The sequence below is a fragment of the Hermetia illucens genome, chromosome 5, assembly GCF_905115235.1.
Source record: "Hermetia illucens chromosome 5, iHerIll2.2.curated.20191125, whole genome shotgun sequence".
Taxonomy (NCBI): Eukaryota; Metazoa; Arthropoda; class Insecta; order Diptera; family Stratiomyidae; genus Hermetia; species Hermetia illucens.
Window position 1 is genome coordinate 77,501,687 of NC_051853.1, and position 25,133 is coordinate 77,526,819.

At 40.1% G+C, this 25,133-nt stretch overlaps 1 protein-coding gene across 2 annotated transcripts in view; it reads right to left on the reverse strand.

Moving 5' to 3' along the window:
• Positions 1–777: 777 nt before the first annotated feature.
• The window catches only part of LOC119658349 (double-stranded RNA-specific editase Adar), a 123,272-nt gene continuing 98,916 nt past the window's right edge, over positions 778–25,133 (reverse strand). For both annotated transcript variants that reach the window (XM_038065705.1, XM_038065704.1), the window contains exons 5-11: positions 11,202–11,381; positions 10,652–10,932; positions 10,408–10,558; positions 10,149–10,317; positions 9,882–9,981; positions 1,725–2,204; positions 778–1,633 (exon numbers count right to left, since the gene is read on the reverse strand). In XM_038065705.1, the coding sequence (XP_037921633.1) occupies positions 1,535–1,633; positions 1,725–2,204; positions 9,882–9,981; positions 10,149–10,317; positions 10,408–10,558; positions 10,652–10,932; positions 11,202–11,381 (1,460 nt within the window). In that variant the 3' untranslated portion in view covers positions 778–1,534. The remainder of the gene's footprint in view (positions 1,634–1,724; positions 2,205–9,881; positions 9,982–10,148; positions 10,318–10,407; positions 10,559–10,651; positions 10,933–11,201; positions 11,382–25,133) is intronic.

The following is a 25,133-nucleotide window of genomic DNA, read 5'->3' on the forward strand; positions in this document are numbered from 1 at the left end:
AACGGGATGTTCTTGTCATTTCCATAGAAAGCAAAGCAGCTAAGTTACAATTGGTGGAGAAATTCTCCAATATTATTCCGATAGCGTTTTTCGATACAGCGGACATGAAAGCATCGCTTTCTGGATATCTTTTCTTTTCTAGCCGATCACTAGCGAGGATAGCCCGTCTGGATCGATTGGGTAATTTTTCTGGCTTATAAACTTGATCTGGGTGCAGTCGAGAGCAATCAAATCACCGTCAAATCATCAGTGTTTCGATTGCTTTTCTGAATATATCTTCCAACATTGTATATTAACAATTAAGTGTTTAGAATATTATTAGATATTAGTGAACCGCAGAAAATGCTTTTACCAAATCCAATCCTTTTAATACAAAAAAAATGTCAGAAGTTCAAGTTGACAAATATTCGCAGTATAAATCTTACAGTTTGAAGTTTCCTCTTTCGCTTTTTCGGTACTTTTAGAAATAAACGTTCCACCCAATTAATCATCTCTTTTAAATCTATGCCTATCAAATAGAGTAAAATATTTATGTATACATACTTCTTACTTTAAAATCAAAATTGGTCCTAGACTAGTAATACAAATTTAACTTCATCTAACTTCACCATCACAGTCCTATTCTTCTTCACAAAGAATCATATCAGATAAAACGAGAGAATTGATACACTCTATAAGAAAGGGGTTCGATTTCATTCCGATGAGCGTTCAGAACCCCTGCCAAAAGCATCCAAGTCAGACGACTAGAACAGAATACAAAAAGTGGAAGATTTCAAGTGAATGGAAATAAATCGTTTAATTGAGATAACATTCAGTTCAACCAAAAACATCTACAATGCTTATCAGCCAAATTTTCAACAGTTCCACACAATTATTGCAAATTCACCACTTAATGCTACGCTTACCCTACTGTCAGGACTAAAATAAATAAGAAAAAAACTTAAGGATTGTTTCACTCGAAAATTAAGAAATTATATTGAATTCAACACAGGCTTTGATCGATAATGATATGAGTTTGTGGCAATGAAATGAACCTTATGTAGGGGGAATTCGTTGATATAAGACTACTGTAATGCCATAATACTTTCTTACTTAGTTCCAGCAATAGAGCTGCATTCTATTCTAGAAATATCCTAGAGCGAAAGTTCTCTGTTTCATGTGTACTTTCAATAGTAATAATATCTGGGAATTTTGTATTAACATTGCTACGATCAATATGCTCACTACCATCATCAACATTGGGAGTTAATAGCAGTTTAAAATCTTTGGAGAGTTGCAGCATTATATCTACTACCAACAAGAATTTGGTATTATTGTAATAACTCTTATTATGACCATTATTAAGATTGCTACCAGCCATTAGAGGAGTTGTTTGAAAACGGCATCTATTCATTGTGAAGTTACAGTTGTAGTTATTGTAGTAGTAAGAACTTTTGTATTCAGTGAAATTTTCGTAGTTGGCTAAAATCAACTTGAAATAATACTTCAATGAAACTTCCATAATTACGAATAGTAAGAAGATAGCGATAGCTAGTCATTCAGGAAGACAGAATTCATCTTGCTCAATCGGTTTCTTCAGCCAGTTACCCAGATCTTCGCGGCGAAATGCATCGAACAGCTCACGTTTCGCTGTCTGTTGGGAGTAGAAAAAAGGAGGAGACGTTAGTATTGTTTTGAACGTCTCTTGATTTGCTTAGTTTATATAAAAATAAGACCAAACTTACCTGGTAATCTTCCACTTTAAGCTTAGTTTCTCCATAATCACATACAATCCTCCTATTTTGTAATCCAGGCATGACTTTCAACAAATTCGCAAATTTTCGGAAAAAAGCTGCTTTCGTTATACGCGACGACTGATTACTAATCGTTTTCCCTGTTAACGAATTCACAACCTCAACATCGGTGTCGCCGATAGTCCAATTGATACCGAAATTTGGCGCTTTTGCTTGATTTCTCGGTTCAGCAGATGTCACTAGTGCTAAACGTGGTTTATTCAAATGATATGGAGGCGGAAGACCTTGGATAGCTTTCTCGATGCGCCCGCATACAGCTCGATACATATGCTCTGGGTGCAATAAACTACCCAGAACAATTGAATGTAAGTAAATTGGTTCGATGATGGACGAGAGGAGAGCGCCTTGCACCCCAAGTATATTCCATCGGGCAATTTTGTCGGAACAGGACATGGTGAGTAGCCGTTGACCCTAAAACATTAGATGGTTTTTACTCGAGTAAATTTATTAATTTTTTGTATGTAATTTTTGATTCGTTGAATTATTTCGCAAATTTTAAAAAATATTTTTTTTTGTGATTTCGCTTGTGCTCTTTGCTAAGACCTGGCCACGATTGTGAAAAAAATATAGAGTTCCCAGTGATTTTGATAGATTTGTTCATTGGTACTTGCCAACAGATCGAAACTGTCTGTTTTTCGATTGTTCGCAGCTTATGGACTCGATACCGTACCGAATGCATGAAGCGGGGGATCCAGAGATGGGAAAGTAGACGTCGATGATGGTTCACGCTCTAATAGGCCAATTGTCCCGTCGGATGGGCATTGTGAGCATTTATTCCAATGCCCTGGAACTGAAGATTAACTATTTGTATAAGAGTGGTCTCAAAAGGAAGCTTAATGTATGGGTGCACACGAATTGACGCAAAGGAACAAGGACTGATTTAATGTCTGCGATTATCTGCTGAAACATAATGTAATGAACCCATTTTTAAAGAGGCTGGTAACAGGTCTAGTTGCTTCGAGCTGGTACAAACCTTTTGCTGTGTGTTTGGCGGGATTGCCATCTGAGTTGCTCCCATCTGACCAATCACTCAATTCATGCCGCTACTGTGAACATGGTGTTTCATTAGGACAACGTAATGTCACATACATCTTTAACTACGCTCCAGTAGCTACGAAAGCCGATGAGAGATTCTACGCAACCGTCGTAGAGTCCAGACATGACCAAGCGATTGCCATCTTTTCAAGCATTTGCAAGTTTGTTGATGGTGCAAAGCTTTCGTCATGGGACAGTTGTGCAAATGAATTGGTAAATTTTTTTAGGGGCAAAGACTTATCCAATTGCGGAATTGTAAAATTATCTTCATAGTGGACTAACATTCTCGAACAAAATGGCGCATATTTGAATCAAATATGTAAGTTAATCCTGTCCGTCCTTGAAATAAAGCAAAAAAAAAGCTTCAAAACTCCTTACTCCATCCAATGTTAATAAAACTTAAAAAAATGTTGCACAGCAACCTTTTTCCCTTTTATTAATCTACGAACGCCGATTACATAATATGGTTTGTTTTCATTACTAACTAACACCTACCAGACAATGCATAATCACTGAACAATAAGGGGAAAACAAGAACATCAACTTACTATCAGCCCATGGTGAACTGTGCCATGAAATTGTTTCACGCATCAGCGCAACTTGATTGAAGTGGCGTTCCACAACTGGCGTTCTTTGTGATCGACGCATTAACGAACGTCTTAAATCCAAAATTAACCGCCGTGTCGTTTTTTCTGTCACCTTCTATGGTCTGGAGTGTTGGCCGACTATAAAAGACAATAAACGGCGCTTCGCGAAGCGGGTGCTCCACTAATGTGTTCCGAAAGAAACATTTTTTCGATAATGTCGAGCGACAGAAAGTGTGTCGGAGAACCTTCTGCCGCTCTAACAATCGTTTCGGTTAGGGTGCCATCGTTTTGGCGGCGGAACCCGAAGATACGTTTCCTCCAGTTGAAGGCGCACTAAATTTAACCGCGCGTTGATTGGCCTGGACGATAAATTGGTCGCACTAGGGGTACGGTGACGTCTACCCGAATTGCAATACCACGTCGCCTTACACTGTATGCCCCTCTTAGTGAGTGCAATTTTCTGGTAAACCCCGGCACAGAAGTCGGCAACCTGCTCGAATAACAACACTCTTTCCCTTATTTTTGAAACCCAAACATTCGCGCACTCCTCCAAAAATATTGCAAAATTATTACCGAATGTAGTATCTCTTAGCCAGGTAAGGATGATATCGAGCACCAAATCAATACTACTGGTTCCACGATATTCTCGAAGCTTGTTGTTGCGCAAGGTATATGCAGACCTTCTAACAGCAGCTGGTCATCTCCACTCCATATGGTCCCCAAGCCCTGCAGTCGGACTCTAAATACAGTTTTAAGGAGTTTTCCATCTTCGGCTCATATTCCTCTATCTACTGCAAGATCTCCGAAAATGGAAGTGTTTGCTCTTGCGCACCAGGACATTCGGGCGACGAACCGGCTACTCTCCAATAAATATTTTTGGCCGCTCATGAACAAGAGAGGACATAATAGCACAATGATGTGCTGAGACCCTCGGGCCAGAGTAGATTCCACGCTTTAGTATTCCCGCCGTAATCATCATAGACCAGGGAATGTACTTTGAATCTACTCTTTTCTCGGAGCTCGGAAAGCTCCTGTGATTCAAACGCCAGCAAACAACCAGATACCATTAGCAGTCCAATGGGATGCTAGAATGTTTGGCATCAGACGCTGAAGGCAGCGATTATGGCGCACGACAAGTCGTTCAGGCCGCGGGTCTTTCACTCTGTTTGGCCTTCGTATAATACAACCGCCCGCACCGAGTTTGCTGTCAGTCCCGCTAAACTGGTGTACGGGGAGAACCTAAGACTCCCTGACTACCTGGTTCCCGACAAAAAAGTTTGCAGCTTGGGGTGAAGTGCTGTGGCGTAGCGATATTATGCACCCGCTGCACAGAAGTGTATGGGACAAGTGATGCGCGTCCCCGTCGGATGTGCTAGCAACTACGCAATTGTAGGGCGTGCCCATTGGACGCGACATCTCCCGAAAGAGTGGGGCACCGTCTTTCAAATCACATGGAAAGAGGTAGGAATGACGAAACTGACCGTCGACAACAAAGAATTCCAGATCAAGATCCAATCTGATTTAACACAGAGCTTCAGCACAAACTCGGGTTTGGAGCACAGATAGAAGAACTATAAAAGTCTTCAATGTAACTCTGGAATATGTCAATCAAATAATTCTTATCGACACAAAAGGTATACTACGAATAAAGTCAACCTAACTAGTAACATACGCAGAGTATATTAATACGCTCAATGCCAGTTGCTAAAGAAACTTTTCCAGCAGCAAAAGAAGTTTGATTAAGGATCAGCAAGACCAAAACAAAATGTATGACCCAAACAAAAAAGCGTGACTATAGGAAATTTGACTTCGAGAGTACGGATAGTTTCATATATTTTGGAGTTCACCTAAGAAAAAAGTCTAGTAATTAAGAGATTTGCTCGGCCCTCCCGAATCTGAAAGCAAAAAAAAAAGCACAGGACGAGAAAACTGCACAACACAGTGTTACTGTTTGGCTGTGAAACTTGGAATGTGATAAAAGCAGCTAAAAATATCAAATCCTGTAGCGCATGTTTGCTCCAATGCGGGAGCGATCAGATTGGAGAATCAAGTACACCGCGGAGTTATAAGGAATCTTTGAGGATCCAGTTGTATCCATTCTAGCCAAACTTGGCCAGATCATTGGTGTGATTTTCTGGAAAATTATGAACTAATCAGTGATCCATACTCTCCATATCATATGTATTTGTTTTTTTGCTTCTTTATTGCACCCAAAGCTAATTAGCCTTCCTCCAGAGGCATGCATCAAAGTTGTCGGCAATCAGCACCAATTTTGACTAGATACTAATTTTGTATGAGTGCATAGTCAGCAATCTGTTTATAATATTGGATGAGGACGGCATGATATTAAGCCTATTAATCCACGGTTTCCTTGGAAGATTCTGAAAAACGCTTGTAAAAAATCGTCTTTTGACTTTGCTTAAACAGCGTTTCCCACACTTGAAATTTGAATTTTTATTTGCCTGTTTCACAAATCGCAGCAACATGAAAGTCCCTTCTGTGATCTTAAGGCTTTTTGGGAAGAAATTCTAATTGCAGCCGGATATTTGTACATGATTCTTGCGTCCACATTCGCTTTGGAAAGAGAATATTTAACGTACTCTCCCAAATCTAGATGAGATTTTGTTTTGTTTTCGGTTTGAGGGAGCTTTAAGTCCATATCCACTTGATGACTATCTGAACCTATTCGGGAGATATTATCTCCCACTTTTTTGACACGCGAACCCGTTGTTTTTGGCAAAGATGATTGCTTGTTTTCAAAAACCTCTTTTTCTATAGCTTTGTACTCTTCACAAGCGGGGTCCGCTCGTCGGATTCAGTTGCGCCATTTTGCTGTCATTTAGTCATTTAACTAATTTGGATGGGGGGCGGGGCTTTAAAATCCCTATCCACCGTATCATGCCACCGTTCTTTTGGTCGTTTCCCATCGACTTCTAAGTTCAGATTAATCTTAACAAGCAAGTGACACGCCTATCTCATAATTTTTCCACAATCGGTGCAACCCTTAAAGGGCGCGGGCATCTCATTTCGGATGCCATTAAGGCGTGTCACGCCACTGGCCCAACGCAACATCTTCGTCTCTACTACCGCGAGACGCTGTTCATTGTCCTTTATAGTCGACCAACCCCTCACAAAGAGCTGCAGTTGTGGGATGCGACTTCATCCAAGTTGCGCTAATGCGTGAAGCAATTTCATAACGCATTTCTCAGTAATTTCTTGATAAATTGGATAAATTATAATTACAAATTAATTATTCTTGTTAGTCATTTCTCTTTTTGTTTAATTACAGTTACATTACATAATTAATAAATTTGATTATTCTTATTTCATCCTACGACAGACGGAAGACTCCTCAACATTCTTACTTTTTTTTACGTCACTTTCCCGTCTACTTATCGCGCTCTCCACTCCTGTGGCGAGTTCTAAAAAATGTGTGGTGAGCGCCGATGGCGTCATCTGATCGCTCACATTCGCAACATTCGAAAAAAATTTCGAACGCCGTGAATCTTGCCGTGCCACATCTCCATTGACATATAATATTGACCCGATATATTTAGATCGCTCGATTCTAGGCAGATCACTGCCACTGACAGTAATAGTGCCTGTTTCATTGGGATCGGTTGATAAAAATTCTGTTTTATTCAGATTCAATCCGACACTGTGTTGCATGAGACGATCTTTCCATTTTTGGACAAGTTGCTCAAGATCATTAGACGCTAGGAAAACATAATCTGCATAAAGCTGTGTATAGAGCGCTGGACGTTGGATGCCCCGTGTAACAGTATCAATAACTATAAAAAAAAAGGTGAAAAGGCGCTTTCTTGATGAACGCCGACAGAGGCACAAAACGATTTTGATTCACCCGTCTCACTTCGAACTTTACTTTTTGGATAGTGGTAGAGCAATTTAATCCAGCGTATGAGTTCTTCTGGCATTAGGCGTTGTCGTAGAGCATACCAGATGAGCGAGCTCGTGTGACACACGGTGTTTCTCCATGAGTAACAGCGCATCATGTATTGCGTCAGTAGTTCCGCAGTTCTTGACTCATGGTTGTCGAAAATGCGTTCAAAAATCTTCATGGTATGGGCAAGTAATCGGATCGGACGGTAATTTGAACATTCTGATGGACTACTTTTCTTTTTCAATATTGGAACAGTGGTACTTTCTTGACAGTCGGATGATGTTCGCTTTCCAGAGCTCTGATGCGATGTTCCCGATTTCATTCGTTTTATTGTTTCCTCAACTTCAGTGACGCTGACAGGGGAATTGCAGTACTTGCGGAAGTGGAGGATGAACAATTTTTTCCATTGAAATTTGTTTGAAATATTCTTACCATCTATTCGTCGGTCGGTAAGCAAAGTTCTTGCGATTATCTTGTGCGCCTTGGTGTCGACTTTTCACAAGTCGATACAGTTTCAGTTTATCATAATAATATTTTTAATGGACCGCTCGGATGACAGCGATCGTTTTCTTTGCTTCCCAGTTAGTATTCCTGAAAATTTGCAAATTGGCCGACGTTTTATCCTCGAAAAACTTGTGGTAGAGGCCTTTCTTTTCATAGACCTTCATTTCAACATCGTCATTCTAAAACCAAGTATCCCGGTTGATGAAGCGCTTACCTGGCTTGATAAACCCGAGGGTTGCATAGGCCGCTTTATGAATCAAGTCTTTAACTTGGTTCCACGATTTTTCCCCATTCATAATGGTTGGTAATCGGGTAAGTGAGATCATTTTTTTTTTCTTCTCAAGAAACCGCCACCATGTAATGCGCGGTGGGCCAGTGCGTTCCTCACGTTACTTTATCGGTGGCTTGTTTCGCAAGACGACATCAACGGTTGATGTCGAGGTGCGATGGTTTGATAGGAAACGGGTTTGCAGTCAGTGATGAGACCAAATTCAACCATTTACTGTTCGGATTGCAAAGCATACATCTGGCGACAACCGCATGTAGAATTCGCACTCAAAACCATTCGTGCCGCAGTCGAACATGAGGGAGGGCCTTTAATAGTTTTGGGCTGTATGCCCAGTGCTGGAGTTAGCAATCTCCATTTATAGAAGGTACAATGGATAGATATGTTTACCTCCACATTTTAAAAGAAAATATAAAACAGACTGCAGAGAAATTGGGCAAATAATTTTGCGTTATACCAAGATAATGATCCTAAGTATATATCGGAAGTTACAAAACTGTGGTTGATCTATAACTGCCCCAAACTATTGCAAACACCCGCTCAGTTCCCAGAGTTAAATGTTATTGAACGTGTGAAGAACTACGAAGAAGGGTTTACACCCGGAAAGTCACCCCAATACCGTAGCTTAAAGAGGCCTTGATTCAAGAATGGAAGTCAAATCCATCCCAAACTTGCGAAAATGTTATCCAATCAATGGCTAAACGTCTTCAAGTAGTACTCGCTACAAAACATTAGATAAAGGATAATTTTGCCTTTTTTCGGATTTTGGGCATCTGTCTGATTGCTCGTTAGATATACGAAGTCCATTTGTTTGCATTCTTTAAGTGCTTTGAATTAAGAATTTAATTTTTATTGCGGTTTTTCTTAGAAAGTAGTTTAAAAGGAGTCAATGAATCAAATTATACACCAATATTTGTGCAAACATCGTTTATAGCCCAATTATTAAAGAAAGCCTACCTTCGCGTAAGGACATTTAATTGAATTCCGCCTTCAGGTACCTGATTCAAATAAAAGATAGTTGCAGTCCTACAATAAGTCCAAATAGCATCGTGATAGCTTCTCTTTGGTCCGGACAGTACTCAGTTATTGAACTCGAACTCAAAGTAATTGAGGTCGATCGTCAACTTTTTGTTTTGATTTGCAATATGGCGACCATGTGCCAAAAACATAAATTGAGGTCAAGGTTGAGAAATTTTGCAGGACCTACATCCTCCATGACTATCACTTTAGAAATCTCTTCTTATGGAGGAGAGGGGAAGGAACATCCATATTTTCCCGGAAGAGCTGGCAATCCTACCCATGTGAAGAAAACCTGGTAGAAGAAGGATGCAAAACATCAAATGGATTGCAGTGCACCTATTGCATAAAGGACTCTGCCCTCCTTAATTCTGCCAAAACTTGCTAATAGAGGCACCTTCATTTCCGAATATTAGCTCCTGCAAATGAATCTATGATTCTTCTTTTGTCCTTTATAAGGCGCCGACCCTGGCATATATTAAATGCTTCTCTGACAAGAAATTTTCTAAAAGTTAATGAGAGGTCAGAGAATAGATGATGTGACGTGTCTGCTCAATAGCAGACGTGTCGTTTTGTAAAAGCAAATTACCAACAGAACAATGCAAATTCCGTCGCAAAGTTTCGCTTTTATGTGGAGCTTCATTTTAAATTTTAGCTTGACAGCTAATTTACAGTACGTTACTCGTCGGCTTCAGTCAATTTTCGGTAATTGCAATTTGTTTCAAGGTTTTGCTTCAATATCTCAACAAAATACTCACCTGCATTACACCATCCCAAGTCTGTATGCCATCGCTACTCTTTACTGGAATTGTTCCTTCGCCTGACTCAATTTTCGTTCGTAACTGCCCTCTGGCTTTCCTGCAAAACACAGAGATTTATGCATTGCTTTTCAATTGAATTTTCACCAAGCATCGTGAGTCTAATGAGGCTTAGTGATAACGTCATAGAGGCTTATAGGTAGCGTAAATATATGAAACCAAAGGGACCACCAAAGCTAATTACCGGGAACATGTTAATTCACTCACCTATTTGGGTGTTTATCCACACCCGTGTCATTTTCATGGGGGCTGAAAATTCTCGCATCACCGCAGGGAGCTGTGTTGATATACAGGTGAAAGTGAACGCCGTTTTTGATTTTATATGGGTATTTAGTATTGCCGTTGTTTCGTACGAATATTGATTGGTTTTGCGTTGCTAGAGATGGAAAATATGCGAAAAATGCGAATATTCTCAGCTGAATATCATTTATTATTTATTCAGGCTATAAAAAAATTTCCATCATACCTGAATTCGCTTGAAGCTCCAACTGTGAGTATAAATATTTCATCAGACATCTCCGCGATACAATTTCGGCATGTGAATCATTGAGAACGGCTCCGTGGACGCTCATGTGCTCCCCATTTACGCACTTCGTTCCAGTCGAAACGGATATTACCTAAATGGAAGCGGAAAAAAACAAATTGCAATTAATTTTTTAAACGTGTACAAACATCTCAAAAACAATATCTTGAATTTTTCTTCGTTAAACCTTTGCTTCATTGAAATTCAGGTTCTCTGTCATAACAATGCCAGCTAACACTTTTCGTCTCGAGTACGATTCCTGCCCCTTGATGATTTGCATGAATTTCTCCGTGACGAGACGTCCTATGGTGTCAGCATGAATTTGTGGTAATTCTATTGATGAAATTTTGTCGTCGACGGGCACGGGTACGTTTTTCTGTGAACTTATCATTGGACTGTAGGAAATGTTGCAGAGGGAGGCCAAGGCCGCTTTGGCAGCAGCATTTTTAGCCAGCTTTTTAGAAGGTCCTTGAAAGATGGAGAGAACGAGCTACGTTATTTTCTGGTATTATCTTAATGACTTTGTTATTCAACGATGACAAATATGATTACGGGACCATCGGAAGTTCGACCTCAATTTGGAAAGGTGATATTAATGGCAGATTCCATCGCATAATATTAACATGCATAACTGACTTTATGTTGGCGAAGGAGAGCAAATACAGATGAGTGGATTTAATTCGACCTTTGGAACCCGATAATGGTCTAATAATAATCATGTTATACGGTCGACTTACCTGTACCTTCGAATGTCGCATTATTTACATGAACAGTCATTTTGAAGCGACAATTTTGAATACCATCGACCCCGGAACAATCGAAGCGAACATCATTGAAGAGTTCGTAAAGTAACATCACCGGTCCTTTGTCTGGAACTCGTTTTTGCCCTTCGGCTGTCATTACATTTCGTGTTAATTCTTAAAAATTAAAATTGAACTGTTATCACATTTCTAATCGCACATTAACGCACATTACAGAAAGTAAATTGTGGACAATTGAAATATTTAGCAAAAAAGACGCAAAAAATCTATGTCTGGGGAAGAGTTTTACTTAAAGGATGCAAGGTTTAGAGATTAAATCGAATAATTCTTTCGCTGTAACAATGCAAGGACGAGCATAACAAAAACTCGAACGATAACACCATTCATCATTCAACAAAGTAATAAAGCAACTTTAAAATATTGGGGACTAGTGGAAGCAGGAGTATAAAATTTAATCAACAAATAAGTGGATTGATGTGTGAAAACGTGAAATGTGAAGTGCCAATGTTGACGGACTTGTATTGTATGGAGAGTAGAGAGAGCATATCTCGCATCGATCACTGGATGTGGTGATAATCGTTTCTTCGTGAATACTCGGTAAGGGGCATTTCGGAGCTAACATTTTAAGTTTTTAGCCTGAGTGAAACGAAAATAACCACCATTGTGTAAAATTAAAAATAAGTGTCAACATCAGGCATTCTCCCGTAAATGATATGTTGCCCTATTGTGCTGGGCAGGTTTGTGTTTCCCTCCCCCCATCTCAATATCTGACAGTGAACGATAGCGCTTGTCGTAATAGCTTGACTTCAAGTCATTCATGTAATAAAATGGAAATTCATTCACGGGAAAAATAATCGCTCAGAATATGGAAAATGATTTTAGAATCAAATTAAAAGAGAAACGATGACCTTCAAATCCGAAAGCAGAATATTGTATACCTGGAGGGTATGATCTCTGCCCACAGCAAATTATATCTACAGTTTCCATAGAACAGTCTAAAACTTGATGGTTGAGGCGTTCGGCCTATGATTGCACACAAATATCGTGCGAAGAAGATAATTTGGAAGACTAGAAATTGATGTCGACATTTTAAAGCATAATTACTCGAAATTTTCCAGCATCGTGACAGAAAAACGAAAGTTTGGGTGTAATTCAAAAGAGTTGGAAAGTTTCTAAACTTTGGCTGGTTAATAAACAAAGAGGGCGTAAAATGTTATAGCCGCCGATGACTTCAGCGTAAAGGTTGATACACAGCCTGAATGTGATGAGATACTAGAACGACCTCCTCCCTCTGGACAAACTAGGACAACAGCACAATAGGAAACAACCTGAATATGTGATATTGCAACTCCCAAGATAAGAAATCATTTAATATTAGATTGTTAACAAAGTGATTTCATGTTCCTTAATTGATTCAACATTATTAATGTGTTACTTTAAATAAACTAAGTTGCTCAGTATCATTCCATTCTCAACTTTGGCAAGTGCTGTTCACAATTACTTTTAGATTTCACTTTTTCTCTTCTGTAAGTAGTTTTACGGAAACTGGAATACGTGGCAAACTGATGATGGTAGATGGACCAAAACTTTTTAACTGAACTCTTTCAATTTTTACCATGTTACAATGTACGCTGTTTTGCCTTGCCCTGCCGAAAGATGGTTCTTCGAGGTTTCATTAATTTTGAGCGATCCTTCCTAATTTTTCGTGCAATTTCATTAGTTTCTGATAGTATGGATTACAATCAATAGTTTTTCAAATCCCAACAACAAAACAGCATCATTTTCTTGCTCAATTCCGAAGAAGTTATGTGAGCTTAAATGAATAAACAGTACAACAAATCCCTAAGAGATCAAAAGGGGCGATAGTCTGGAGAAAGCCAGCAACTCTAAAAAGGAGAGATAGGAGCAGAATACGACCAGAGGTGCTCATCGCCTCCGAGTGAGCTGAAGGGTCATACACAGATATTCCAAAAAAGTGAAGCAGATTTAGAACTCACTGATTTAATCGAAAGGGTTAGTCGCATTAGACGGCCCCGAAAAGAGACCACATGCAGGAACTCAAGAATTTCAAGAATGAAGGTGGCAAGGATAGAGTTGCGATCACCACAAAGGAGGTCCACGGGATGTTGTAAAAGGAGATCGACTTTGTCGTATTTCAAAAGTTAGCGTTAAAAATGCAGCATTCCGGGCAATGCCGCACTCTCAAAGATCCCGGGCACGGGCCGAGACCTATCGTGAACTTCGTCGCCATGGACAGAAAATGAATCCTGGGAAAACCAACAGGTCTGTGAACTCGAAAAGTACAGGGAGTAACTGCACCAGCCGTGAAAGTTTTACCAACAAATAACCAGGGTGAAGCCATATACACCCCGATATTTATTCTCTGGAGATAAACAGGTCCTGGGCGAAATTGCAAGTTGTCTATTTTTGGATTTTTTGAATTTCGGGTTTCTGGCCCAGAGCAGATGGGTCCATGGACCAGAAAACGTGAAAGAAAGCTTCTTTCCACGTGGTCCGGTCCGCCATCAAGTGAATAGTGAATTCAGGGCTCTCTTATATTCTTAAACAAATCGGAATACCAGAAGTTGGTGCTTCGGGTATGAAGGTTTTGTGCTCATCATGTGAAAAATTTTCTATGCATATTTTTCCATTCGTATATGCCTAAACACCCAAAATATTTCTCCATATTTCTTTCGAACTGCAGGATTTACGTACATATTACAGGGGTAGCTATTATCTTCACCGGAAACAAACAAAAATTGCCTATTATCGAATATAATATTTATGCATGCACGTATATAAATTAGTGGTCAAAGGGTAGTATAGGTCCCGACCCATGATGGAGCATAAAACCTGGGCAACGCAACACCAACAGCTCTACTACCAAATCCTATCTCTACCTCCACGTGGCTGTGAGTTCTTTCTTAACGAAAAGCTGAAGACGGAAAAGGATGAAGGCGAGTCTCCTGCGCCTAAAAACGGGACAAATTGTACCAACTGGTCCTCCAGGTAGGGGGTTGGGTAGGACTGACAACCCTACACGGAAACCAACCAGCTAGTCGATACCCTGTCCCAATATAGGGCTGATGTAACAGCGTTACAGGAGATGCGTTGGACAGGGACCGGTTTCCTGGAGAAGAGCCGCTACACCATATATTATAGCGGCCGGGATAGTCTCGGATCACTATCTGGTTGGCATGGTGCTCCGAGCTCGAATAACAACGTCACCCAGAATCCCCTCTGACTATCAGGTGAGAGTTAACACTGAAGCCATCCAGGATGAAGCCTTACACATCTCGACTCGAACGGGACTGAATTAAAGGCGCATTGACTGACATAGGTGTATACTTAGAACATTTGGTCTAGAATTATCTCTCAAATAAGTGTCTCTGATACGGTGCGGGTAAGGGCCCCAGAAAGTACATCTTCACAGCGGGGTACCATAGGGCTCGATACTGAATCCTCTGCAATGGTAGGTCATATATCATCTCGACCCAGAATAGCCTGTGATTATCGGCTTTCGGTATGATTGAGATAGGATTGTTACAATAAAGCACCCAGCGGATGTGGTGGCCTTTGTGACGGAGATGGTGAGACCGGTAAAGTCATGGCTGAAAAAAAAAAAAACAGATCGATCTCGAATGTGCATAAAGGCACTGCCGAGGGGTTTTAGGCAGGAGAGACTGAGGATAATTCGGTGCCTATCCCATATTCAACTCTTGCTCTAACGCTCACAAGGCTGAGCTGGGGCGAACGTGTCTATTTAACATTTTTACACCTCTGGGTAGACAAAGAGAAATATATATAGATAACATTATACTAGCTATCATGGCAGAAATTATGAACTTCCGAAAATTCATTCAATATCTGCTAAGTCAGTTTATGCGAAGCATAGGCATATGGGCTCTCTAAACTAAAGGCACTTGCTCTCAACTACATAGTCACAGCCTCGAATCTTAGTGTTAAGAACGCCATGGAGTTTCGGAAGCGTTAGGAAAAAAATACTGTATTTCGACACATGGGTTATACGAAACGGAGGAGCCATATAATTAGACTGGCTTCAGAAACTGCATGTGGACGAATAATTTATTTTTGGTCTTTCTATTTCAGAAAACAAACAAGTGAATATCGGAAGCTGTATGATTCGGGTATAAAGGTTTTGTGTTTTTGTTATCTGAGGAACTTTGGGTGCAATCAAGCAATATTACTGTATACATACGCTTGTTTTCACAAAGAGAAAAGAGACGTCCACCCGCGTTGTTGGATAAGGGGATCTTAAGCCATTCCCAGGTGAGCTGGACATATCGTGCACGAATGTTTGGGTATATGAAAGCTCTGTTCAAAGCGGGTGCCACGTGAGCTCACAATCGACCAAAAACAACAACGAGTTTAAGATTATGAGCAGTTTTTGAAGCTCTTTCTCCATGAAAAACTCGAATTTATGCATCGATATGTGATAATGGACGAAATATAGTTCCATTATTTCACATAAGAATCAAAACCATCGTCATCCGACTGGTGAACCGCGGTAAACCGACTCCAAACCGTACGAAGACGCAACAGTCGGCTGGCAAGGCTATGGCATCTGTATTTTGGGATGCGCATGATATAATATTTATTGACTGTCTTGAGAAGGGAAAACCCATTAACAGTCACTACTAATAGCGTTATTGCAGCCATTGAAGGATGAAATCGGGGCCCCATTTGAAGAAAAAGAAAATGCTGTTTCATCAAGTCAACTGCGTTACAAATCAATGAAAACGATGGCAAAATTGCATGAATTGGACTTCGAATTGCTTCCGCATCCAAATCTGCCCCCAGCAACTTTTCCTATTCTAAGACCCCAAGAGAATGCTGTGGGAAGGAAATTTAGGGCCAATGGAGAGATAAATATCGTTGCCTTATTTGTACCATGATCAGAACACATACCACACAGGCTACAGCCGGTTGCTTTCAATAAGAGCGTCATTAATTTAATTGTGCATTGTGAAATTATGTATGTTTTATAAACAGTTGAAGATTCAAGGATATTTCTCTTGCCGAGGCGATTGAGTGCCAGCCTCTCTATCTCCTTACACTGGTTCGAATCCCGATCGTCATGGATGTCCTATACTCCACAAAAGAGTGAATAGCAGAAATACTAAATCGATGAGCCAGTGCCTGTTATCGTTGGTAGTACCATGAAGATTGTGCCTTTTAGTAGTTTTACGATGAGAAGACGAAGCTGGCTTCTAAGGTTTTTAGTTCCTTCCAGCACAACAAATCACATGTTGACTTTAACTTAACTATAAAAACGTTATTTTATGTTTCCTTTGCTTCCTCTGTTGATCCGAGGCTCCTTTTCGGGTTTCTTAATAAGAGATGTTCTCTGTGACTACAACCAACTTTTAACTTAGTTAATGCCCCAAGCGCTCACATTGATCGTGTTCATTGAACTTGGAGATCTCGTGCCGCATCACACCCCCTCCTATGGAGTGTTTGATTGGAAATAAAATTTCCGATTTTCGGGCGCTCAGGTTCATGGCCATTGAATTGACCAACGGTGAAGCTACCTTGCGTTATTCGACTTCTTTATTGGGTGCCTACTAGGACGTAGGGTGCTCAATTCGATTTTTATGCTACTGAGTGATTTTTGCCTACATTTTGGCACATTTGGATGTTGTGCCCGTGGGGATCCTTATCAGTCTTCACATCACTGTTGGATTCAATTTTCCAATACTTCAAGATAAGTGGTTGTAATAAATTTGCAAAAACTACAGGGACTCGATAATAGATTTTGTGGTATGGCAACAAGATTTGGGGGAACGAAAAGTGTCCATAGTTGCTTCACGCAATTAGCTTGCGTATAAGCAACATTTAGGGATATATCTGTGTTTGCTTTAATTTTGAAGTTTAAATGAAGAAGTTTATTAAGTTAATCCCTTTAATTAGAGTAATGAAAGCATTTTGACAGATGATAAGTTCAATAAGAAAACTGCGTTTGTTATATTAAAGAGTGTGGTATTAAAGTTTGAAGACTTTTTGGGGATATGCCGAACTCTCTATAATGCTCAAACTTCCATCGAAATCAGTGACTACAATTAATACTAAACATGACGATGCGAAATACCCTGTGTTTTTCCGCTGAGTTCATTCAGAGGTGTTTCAACTTTAAAGTAGAAGACAAAGGTATATTTTGTTGTTGTTTCCGATGATATTCTCAGGTAACGTTGACATTCAGTGAATTTCATTGAACCGTGGTGTTTCGCACTTTGGTTGTCTGGATGACATCTGCTTTCTCTACAACAGGTCATGAAACTCTTGACCGCACCACACCACACGACAAAAGCCGTGAGAGTTGAATTCTATAAGTCGACGTGAGGCTCCAATATCAAAGTAGTTTTCTAACAAAGTATTTGCGCACCTTATTAAGTGAGATTTGAAAAAGCCTTTTTTGTTAGAAGGCAACGGAAGTAGTGTGTGCAATTCGTACGAGTGTTGAGAATTACGTGTAGATATCTAGATTACGAAGATTTTGGAGTTTCATGTCAAAAGACTTTAGGAAGCTTCTGATTTTTATAAAACGATAACCGGCCCGGAAACGGAAGTCTCGGGATTCACGTGAATAACAACGCAAAAACTGGAGCAGCTCAAAACCGGGGACAAAAGCAGAATTCGAGCAAAGACTTCGCAAAACTTTGGAATCGTGAGGTATTAATGTTGAGGAAAATGAATTGTCACACTGCAATGATTAAGAACAGTGCACTAAATCCAGTGCAAACATTGTTCCAACAAGAGAATGGAAGCATGCGAGAACGCATTAAAGAAAACTTAGAAAACCGCAAAATGAGGGAAGAGATCTGTAAAAGAAAAACAAAAAGAATAAAATCAAACAGGGCTTGAAGAGTAGCTCTTTTATTGGCTAAAAAAATCAAGATCGCGAAATACGATATTTGTCTCTCATACCAAAAAAATTCTAGCTAATAAATCAGAGACTGTTTATTTTATTAAACACTTGACTAACAAACTACCATGAATAAAAATAAATTATAGAAAGAAATGTTAAAGCAGGAAGAAAAAACAGTGAAAAAAGCGGACAGACGACAGGAGGAAAAGATTTTGAAAAGTCAGAAAAACGCGAAGTCTCACACACACACAAAAAATGTTATAATATCCAAGATTTCAGGTACGGTAAAGAGGTCAGGATTGAAAGTGTCACGAGAAAGTTCGACTTGAAAATCAAAAAGATGAAAATCAAATTTTAGAATTTAGAAGTAAGCGCCAAGTATGATTCAGATTACATTGGGAAATTGAAACAAAAATATCCCGAAATCAAGTTGGATTTAGACTTGGTTGTAGCTAAGAACAAAAATGCATCTAAATCTAAAGCCTCGGTCTATGGCGGAGAATGAAAATGCAGTTCAGAACCGCTGCCGCCCAAAATCATTACAGTGAGGACGATTCTGATGCTACGTCAGGAGAACCACTACTGCAAGGTGCGGCAACAGAAGTATTGCAGGAGGTTTCGAAAGAGGTACTCAATAATTATACAACGGATTTGGTACTGCTCCGGCAAAAGTTAGGAACCAAATATAGAAAACAAGAACTGTAATACTTGCAGCAGAAGTGGAAAGGCTGACTTATATGATAAATGCGGACTGCTTAGCAGACTACATCGAAGGATATAAAATCGAATCTTTTGTGGATGGTATTCGCGAACCAGAAACGAAGCGAGAGACCATTATTTCAAAAAAGGCCTTTATGTAAAATATTTCGAATGTATTATTGTCTGCAGTATGTTGGCTCATTTAGAAAGCCCGAAAAATGATATGCGAAGATGACGAATTAGAAAATGGAAAATGAAAATTCACTGTTTAGTGAAAACTTTGGGAATGGCAGGACCCCAAGGCTCTAAAGGTAAATGCGTTAACTGTGATGCTGTGGCTCAATATTGTCGGAGAGTCCGAAAAAAGTCCAGGAGAGAGAAAACAAGAATAAATTCCGCAAACAGCGGCGGGGTTCGCGGTATTCGAAATTTATTTAGTGTAAGCGATAAAACGTATTCATAAAGGGCGCTTTTCGAGGCCCTTTTAGCTTAGCTTTTGCTAGGTTTGGTTTTGTACTTGTTTACGACCTACGGCTTTTGGATTAGTTTGGCGAAACGTCTTTCAGAAGTTGTGGGATTTTATCTTCAATCGTATCTAGTGAAACTAAGGTACAAGCAGTATGATAGTTTCTAGGAATGTCAAGCAACTAAAAACCCAAGCTAAACGTTGACCAATTAGTTGGCTTCCACAAGAGGCTACTTTATCATCTCCACTTTCCGACTTGAAATTTGAAAAGACGATAGCAATGTATACAGGAGGTTAGTTCGGTTGATATAATATGATCTCATCACTTACAGGAATTCGTCTAGCGAGGTGAGAATACACCAATACTGGGAAGACTAGATTTCAGAAGGAATGGACTTACATTAGATGTAGAACGAATTGTGAAGTTCAGAAATGCAGAAATACCTCGGCATCTTAACTGGACTCGAATGATTATTAAACGGAGTGATTATCGGAAAAACGCTGGTTGAAAAGAACAAAAGTAATTTGGTACCAGTATGAGTTCTAAACTTGGATAGCTCATTGAATTGAAGTTATAGGACAGTTACCACAAGAAACTTGGCGGAAACGGAACGCGTGAAGCTAAACAACTTCTGAAGAAGTATTAGGGAGTGTTTGCTAAAAGCAGCGATGGCACAACTTCAATCGTGAACGATAGCATTGATACAGGTGAAGCTTTTCCGATTCGGTAGGCTTCATCAATGGCCACATGCAAAACGAAAGGAAGTGGAAAACTAAAAGTACTCGGTTCTGTGGAGATTACACGAAGTTAAATAAACCTACTTAGATCTGTTAAACCAATCCCAACAAATTGAAAGCGACGAAAGGGATCGACATAAAACCGCATTCAGCGTTGGTAATGGATTGTGACAAATTGTGGTGATGTCGTTTGGACTACGGAACACCTCAGCAATATTTGAAATACATGGTGATAAATAACTCCTACATGGAGCGTGGCGTATCCACCACGCCTACATACCATCGTTCCCGCTTCGACGAAGTGCTTTTGAGCTTTCTCTAGGTCTTCCCGAGAAGCCTGCACTCTTCCTCTACTGCTCTGCACCATATGCTTCTAGGGGACTTTACTCGTCGAGCAGTTTGGAAAAGCCGGTTCCATTGCATTCCATTTTAAAGCGTGACCTATTCGCTACCAACTTCCTCGAATGTAAACTTAGGACATCATTCCATATTTGCTCAGGTCAGATTACACTGATGACATGGAGCAGCCAAGTGTTAGTGAAGGCTTGGAGCCCTTAAGTAACGATGATGGTTACTTTCCATTTGCTTTTCCCAGATAAAAGCACGGGCAGAAAATTGGCGCGGAGTAACAATAACTCGTTGAGGTATCTGCATTTCCACATTTTTGCCCGTTAATGCAGACAACGATGACAGATTGAGCACCTTGGTTTTGTTGGTGTTTATCTTCAGTCCAACTCTAACTGATTTTTTTTCCAAATCTAGAGTCATTTCCCTCAAGATCCACGACTTAGTCAGATAGCAGATGGTACATTGAAGTCCGTCATGTCTTTTCGACAAAGCAGGATGGAAAAAGTCAAAATGCAGGAGGATCCAAAGAGGGAAACCAGCCTGCTTTCTGTCGATTATGCTTTTGCAATATTCTTCAATGCATTCCAGGATGATTTTAGCTATAATCTTAGGAACCGCAAGAAACACGTAAATATTCTTCCCATTATCGCATTCAAGACGTGTTCCCGTGTTCTCGGAACCTTGACGATCATCTCTTTCTTGCACTCTAGACAAAGATCTCAAATTCCTTGCTTTTATGGATGAGTAGAAGAAGCAGCTCTATATTGACACAAGGAGGTGCGGTGAACTATTCCCCCGGGAGTGCATTGATAGCCAAGTTGATTCCCCTTTTTTTTGGAAGAGTACTCCTTTTCAATGTGTAATGCGGACTAGCTATTTTATATGATTATGCGGTTGAGAATCGTGAGGAAATGTTCCCACCACCTCTTATGCTACTCTTCGTCGTATGTGGGAAGTCCACAAGCTTTTTCGTCATGCGGTATGCAGTGGCATTTCCACTCTCAATCATACTACATACTACTATTTTTGAAATGTTTCTCATCCTAGACCGGAATATCGCAGTGTGGATGTGGTAAATATTAATCCGACACCAAATTCAGCCTTACTTTCAGCAGACTTGATAGAATACAATAGCAAAATGCTGAAATATTGAAAGTAACACTCACCAGAGTCCCACTATCTTACTTCGTCGCACAGCATATCCTGTCCGTATCATAGAAAGTCTCATTGAAGTTGCGGCAAGCAAGCATTTTTTTGAGCCTTGATTATTTGATCCCTAGGAGATGTCAATTTGATATTGTGCGGCGTTCACGGCTGGTTTTGCTAATAAATTGCCGTGAGATGTATTATAGCATAAATGTTTTGCGATAATCTAGTTTACTGATTGCGCATGCAAGAAATGACATTATTCTACGTTGAGTTTAAGAAGCAGTGGATCCCATAAAAGCAAAAGAGGAACGTTAGATTCAACCACTGAATATAGCCATGTGAAAATTGTTTATTGGTTCGAAGCTGATGTTACCTTTAAATTGCAATGGAAGACAGTGTGGGAGTTAGAAAATGGTTACACAAACTGTCCCGCTTGAAACGTTTCACCATAGAATCAAGAAGAATCTTAGATTGAGGATGGCATAGTTCAGGACGCCAGACATCTACAAGGGATATCGAATTGGTAGACAACTCAAAAAAGCGACTGACGGTTTCGTCCGGGGCAGACACTGCCTCACTTTTGGCCTGGGGGCAGCGTGACCGAAAGTGGCTACAAGTGGTAATCCGCTTTGCGGATGAGTTGTCTCTACCCTGGACGACAATGTCAGTAATTTTTTTTGGAAATCTGAGTACTTAGTTTAGAAAAGAGGGGTCCGTGGACCACAAATGTGGGAGAAAGTCTTCCCAATTGGTCCGATCTGACATCAATCCGATGCGGACTCAATGCTTAAAAAAATGTTTGAATATAAAGACAAATCACATTTGGATATAATTCGTACTCGTGTAGTATTCGCCATTATACATAAAGGAGCGCTTGCCATCTACAACCACTTTTGGTCGCGCTGCTCCCGAGGCAGATGTGGGGCAATGTCTAATGAGTTGTCTCTGTTCTGGAAGAAATCGTCAGTTTCTTTTTGAATTTTTGGGTATTACCACCACCGGACAATTGGGAAGAAAGCTTGATGCGGGCTTAGAACTCCCTCAATCCTCAAACAAAATGGTTGATAATGATTTTCATGGAGCTAATCTACCGATAAATATTAAAACAAATCATGGGAATCCCCTTATAAGTATCTAAATACTGTACGTCTCGATATTTGTTCTAATAGAGATAATAGCATATCACTATATTTCATTAGCTTACTATGAACCCTCCTTAAGTTCATCGTGAAACAACAATATAGACCATGATATGTTGCACCCCACTGGAAAATTTGGTGGGAATGCTGTAACTATCTATTAACAAAGTAATAACAGATTAATTAAAGTTGCGTTTTCTGCGTGAAATTACTGCACCTTGAGGGATAGATATCAGTATCACATTGAAGTGAATAATCGGAAATACTCAATGCATGTATCATACGAATCATGTACATATCATCGTACACTCTAATATAGGGTTGGGGAAAAAGAAATGTCGTAAATGTCAAGGGATGACGACTTTACGGTTTCTTACCAGGTCAGAGGCAAATTGTCAAACGCTGCCTCACCTCTACCGTAAGCGCTTGACATTTTTGAGAAGTTTGGGTGCAAGCCCTAAGCGAGGGGTCCGTGGATCAGGAAAGAGGTAGTAAGTTGCTCCCCATTTGGTCCGGTCCAGCATTAAGTTGATGCGGACTTACGACCCCATCATTCTTACAAAGACAAAAAGAAATTTCGTTTTTTGTCAATAGAGGGCGACACTTAAACATATCCTGTGTTGTACCTATCGCATCGGGTCATACTATACGTCGATCTGAAGACGACAATCGTGCTACAAGTATCTCTTCGACAGTGTTGTGATCATACTTTTCAGTATCAAGTTATAGCGCGTCGAAGATGGAGTCCACCAAGCAAGAAATTCGTCATATTTTACGTTTTTACTACCGGAGAGCTAAAAATGCAACGAAGGCGGACGAACAAATTTGTGAAGTCTATGGGCTCGGTACTGTAACGATTCGCACAGCACAGCGTTGGTTCGATCGATTTTGTTCTGGTGTAGTGGATATCGAAGATACACCCCGTACTGGTAGGCCAATCGTCGTAGAAACCGATAAAATCGTCCAAATCATCCAAGTAGGCCGGCATGTGAGCATTCGCTCGATGGGCCAGGAACTGGGTAAGGACCATAAAACGGTTTGGAACCATTTTCAGAAGATTTGGTTCCAAAAAAAGCTGGATGTTTGGGTGCCACACGAGTTGACGGAAAAAAATCTCTTGGACCGAATCAACGCCTGCGATGCACTGCTGAAACGGAACGAATTCGACCCATTTTTGAAGTGGATGGTAGCTGGTGATGAAAAGTGGGTCACGTACGACAACCTCAAGCGAAAAAGATCGTGGTCGAAACACGGCGAACCGGCCCAAACCATCGCCAAGTCCGAATTGACGGCCAGGAAGGTTTTGCTGAGTGTTTGGTGAGATTGGACTATGGACACTATGAGCTACTCAACTATGGCCAGGTCCTCAATTTGGTCCTCTACTGTGAGCAACTAGACCGTTTGAAGCCAGCGATTGACCAGAAGCGGCTAGAATTGGTCAATAGGAATGGTGTTGTATTCCACCAGGGCAACGTTCGGCCTCACACATCTTTGATGACCCGCTAGAAGCTACGGGAGCTCGGATGGGATGTCCTATCATACCCACGGTATAGTCCGGACCTGGCACCAAGTGATTACCATCTCTTCCGATCTATGTAAAACGCTCTTGGTACTACTAAGTCAGCTGTATAAGTTGAAAATAATAATAGTAAGGAGAAGAAAGAATCTGTTTAATATAAGTAAACCCCTCGGACGAAGAAAAAATCTAAACAAATCAGAATTCCGGAAGCTGGACGCTTCAGGTATAAAGGGTTTGTTTTGATCTTGTGTGAGAAACTTTCTACACCCACTTTTCCATTCGTTCATAGCTAAAAATTTAATGTATTCCTGGATATACGTATTGTCACACTCGACTCCGCCAATCATGTGAGTTCATTTTATCTGATGATGCCGTCATATACGCCTCCGCCGTCTATAACTTTGTTAATAATAGTTTAATTTTATTCAAACTTTCCAAAATTGTGTATTATATCATTACTTATAACGGTGCCAAGGACGAACCTAAAAGGGGTTTCGGGTAAATTTCTAAAATATGGCAATATGCTATTTATTAGCTTTATTTGAGCAGATATCGAAATGGTATTTTGAGGCTTAGATTTTGTATAGATGCATCATTGTGATTTTTTCAGGTCTTTCGATTGAATAGATTCTGAGAACGAGACCTGATACATTTTTGGTTTTGCTAATAAATTGCCGTGAGATGTATTATAGCATAAATGTTTTGCGATAATCTAGTTTACTGATTGCGCATGCAAGAAATGACATTATTCTACGTTGAGTTTAAGAAGCAGTGGATCCCATAAAAGCAAAAGAGGAACGTTAGATTCAACCACTGAATATAGCCATGTGAAAATTGTTTATTGGTTCGAAGCTGATGTTACCTTTAAATTGCAATGGAAGACAGTGTGGGAGTTAGAAAATGGTTACACAAACTGTCCCGCTTGAAACGTTTCACCATAGAATCAAGAAGAATCTTAGATTGA